This window comes from Nanorana parkeri, unplaced genomic scaffold (assembly GCF_000935625.1).
Source record: "Nanorana parkeri isolate BGI_ZX_2015 unplaced genomic scaffold, ASM93562v1 scaffold601, whole genome shotgun sequence".
In the NCBI taxonomy this organism is placed as follows: Eukaryota; Metazoa; Chordata; class Amphibia; order Anura; family Dicroglossidae; genus Nanorana; species Nanorana parkeri.
In genome coordinates, this window is record NW_017306869.1 from 386,972 (window position 1) to 390,910 (window position 3,939).

General features: G+C 38.8%; 1 protein-coding gene across 1 annotated transcript in view; it reads left to right on the forward strand.

Annotated features, from left to right (window-relative positions):
* Window positions 1–3,939, forward strand: part of LOC108792118 (E3 ubiquitin-protein ligase HERC2) — a 134,041-nt gene that overhangs the window by 7,799 nt on the left and 122,303 nt on the right. The window contains 2 exon segments of the mRNA XM_018562815.1: window positions 1,819–1,933; window positions 2,849–2,986. Of these exon segments, the coding sequence (XP_018418317.1) occupies window positions 1,819–1,933; window positions 2,849–2,986 (253 nt within the window).

The window sequence follows — 3,939 nt, forward strand, 5'->3', positions numbered from 1 at the left end:
GGAAAATGTAAGGAATAAGGTTTAACGCAACCTTCCATCCCGCCTGTGGAGAATATGACCATCTCCATGCAGATTAGGGGTGGTTGCTCTTAATGCGTGTGGGAACCAAATCCTAGGTCCATCGAAGGGGACATCTCAATGGCGTAGACGGCTCTTATCAGAGCTTGCGAAAACCACTGGGAACCTGGTTCATATTCTGTCAGGTGAAGTGATCTTCAGGGAAAAATTGCAATCAAAAAGGCATTTCCCCGAGGTGGAAACCAAGCCAGACGACTCGCCTATGCTTAAAAACACAAGGGCAGTAGGTGCTTTGGACTGATTTAGTTAAAATGTGAAATATTTGACAATAACCGAATGCAGTTTATCTGCTGATGGGCTGGAGTACAGTGCAGCATGGTTGAAGTTCCTTGCAGGTTTGGGGCTGCATTTTTGTTGGTGATTTTGTTAAATTGTATTTATGATTATTCAGGATTTGTATAGCGCCAACAGTTTGCTCAGTACATTACAAAATAATGGGAGACGAGGGTTAGGAGGGCCATGCCATCAGGGAGGTGCCTGATCATTCCCAAACACTTGTCACTGCAGTGTGATAATGACCCCAAATACCCAGCCAAAATTGTAAAGAATTATCCGTGGGGGATAATAATGGGGAAACAAATAATAGTTCAATAGGTAGAATTACTTCTCAATATTATCGAGCCAGTGTGAAATTACTTGTAGAAACTGAAGGACATAAGGCACCAGTCTGCAGTGTAAATGTGGCAAGTTCTCCAGGAAACTTGGAACAACTTACTATGCTAGTACCTTCAGAAAGTGCATGCAAGTGTATCTGGGAATTGCTGCTGTCTTAAAGACAAATAGCAGAAAGGCAAATGGTGGTCATACCAATTATTGATTTTATTCATGTTGTTTTCCATCTGAACTTTTGCTAAGTTTGCTTTTGATTCATAAAATGTTTGGTGGCATTATTTTGAAAGCATCACACTTGCTGAAACTAGGGATGTTCAGATACCAAGTACCGGACTTGATACAATTACAGTTAATGTTTCAGCTCCAAGGCTAGACTAGAGGAAAACTCAAAAGTTAGGAGGCAGCTGTAATTTTCAAGGAGCATTGGCTATGGGGCTGCTGGGATTTATATATATAATATATATATAAACAACACATGGAACCCACTGAAACGCACCTGTAAGACCATTTTAAGCTAAAGAAAAAATTCCAAACGCCGCAAAATCGCGGTACAAATGCTGAAAAAACGCAATGCACTATGTTCCAGATCTGGTCCAGAAAATGGTGTGAACCCAGCCTAAACCAATACAGACTAATAATTTCAAGACAGTGGTGGAGCGCCAGAGCCCAGTCGCAGCTGCAACTGTTGTGACCCTGGTAGTTCTCATGAAAATGCCAAGTATCGGCACTGGTATCTGAACATCTCTACCGGAAACATTTATTTATTCCAAGTGTAAACTATCATTTCACCTAATTCATTAAAAAAATTGATTTTGCTACCTCTCATCCACAGTAATGCTATGCATGTTCTTTGTTATTGGGCCACATCCCATATATTTGTCTGCAAGCATTATTTAAACAAAAAAAATTGTTGCTGGGAGAAAAAAATAATAATGTAGAACATCAATGAGCATTAGGAGAAACCATGCTAAGATTCTAATGAAGTAGGCACAGTCCTAAAAGGAAAATGTTTTATGTCTTCTATATATGCTCATCAAATGCTAGGTGAAAGCAAATATTAGGATATTAATAAAGGACTGTAAAAAAAAAAAATTTGAGCTCCCACTAAATTGCTTCATTGTTTTTCAGCTTGCATTTACTCGGGATGGCTTCTGCAGTTTGTGGAATGAGATGGTGAAAGATGGGGAGATCGTTTACATGGCAATTGAAAGCACACAGAATGGAGACCTACCATCAAGGAAAGGTAAGTGAATTTAAATAATGATCAGAATGGAGAGCTATAGGTGGGGAAGCCCCATACATGCATGGTTGGTATGATTTATGGATATTTTTTTTTGTGTTCTTCTTTTTTTTTTTTACATAAAATTTTATTAACTAGACTTATTGCCGCAATAATACCAGACCTCCACTCGCACTGATGCAGTGTTCTCTGGGGTTGAGTACTTTAAGTCCCACAAGAATTCTCCCCTGCACTGTGCTAGAACACACCCTTGTGGGATTTTGAGAACTCTAATTCTCAGGAGGGAGTGGTGAGGAACAGTGAGGTTAGCAACGCCTCCAGGAAGTAAATTTTTCTGCATTTTTTTTGTGTGTGTCTTAGTCTTAATCTTTTAAATCTGTGTTTATTGGGAGGGGCTACAAAATTATTGGAGCATGCATTTTCTTATAAGTGAACACATCCACTTTAGGGTTCTGTTTTCTTCATGGAATTTTGAAACGTCCGAAGTTGTCATTAGGGGGGGACTATGAAAACTGCACATTCTTACTCCGGGCCCTTTCACACAAGGGTGCTGCGATAATGTACTGGTTGTCACACCACACTTTGATGCACTGCTGTGCCACCCATTCTGAATGGCACCCCAGTGCATCTTCCCAGCGCACCTGCGTTGCAGCGTTGTGAAGTGCTGTGCTCCTGAAAATGCAGCATATGCAATTTTTGGTCCATTGAGCAGCCCAATTGTATTAATGGGCTGCTGTGACTCAATGAGCGTTAATGCGTCGCAACACATCGGCCTGGTGCAAATGGGCCCAAAGGCAACTGAAGGAAACCAGCAAGGCATCTAAATATAGAGATGTGTTTGCAAATGTTTTTAGCTGCTTCATTGTAGTGTTTTGGAATGCCAGGTAATGAGACGTGCTTTACAATGATCTCTTCTAGATGAAGTAAATGAACTTCAGGCCAGCTCAAAGAAGGATGATCAGAATGACAAAGAGAAGAAAGAGGAAGATGATCTGCCAATACCAAACTACAAGGCCAAAACGATTATGGACAGCTGGGTGTGGAGTAGACAGCCAGGTAATAGGGGGGTATAAATCTCTGGATGGTTGTGTTTTTTTTTTTTTCCAACACCCTGTAGGACTTTTTTAAATACAATGAAGGACAATCCACTCCTTTTTGTTTATATATAGAAATATATTCATAATACATCTATGCTTTGTATCATGATATTTACTGTACGATCATTAACACCTTTCCAGTTTGTATTTTTTTTTTCTTCAATGCAAATTTTTGTGGAAAATAAAAAAACCTTGTTTTAGTTGTTTAGAAAAAAGTGTGATACTTTTTTCCTAGATGCAAAGCCAATAAAATTCATTCAATTCAATCATATTGAGTTGTATAGTGCTAGCAAATCAGTAGAATGTGGCCAATGTGCTCATTTTAGAATTAGGTTTAAAGAAAGACTGGCATGCTGGTAGTGGCATAAAATGAAAACCGGTTGCAAAACTAATCGGAAAGAAATACTGATGCACACATCACTAGGTTTATAAATGTTGCCCTGTGACTTTTAAACTGCAAAGCCTCTCATTTTAAATGCAAACAATACTAGTTTTTGGTTGATTTTTTTTTAAGCTGTTTTATATCTGTTTTTACAATATGTGTAGAATATTTATTTTTTTTAACCGAGGATTCCTATAGTACTTTGGTTTAGCTTAGGAGATGGCATAATAGACAAAGCTTGCTTTGATTTGTCTGATTGATGTGCTGAAATGTGACCTGGTGACAGAAGACAGCCGAGGGATGACTCCGTATTCTGCTGCTTCTCTACTAGCCTGGGAACTAAGAGGTGGCCAGCTGTATAACGTGTTGGGTCATCTACTAGGCTTTCCTGTCTAGCATTGATATTTATATCTCTGAAATATTGCAAATCTTTTGGCAGATAAATCCCCCATATTTATTTCTACATTTGTTATTAGCTGTTTTTTTTAAAGAGTTCATGTTTTTAAGTCCATCTAAAGCCATTTTTCCCT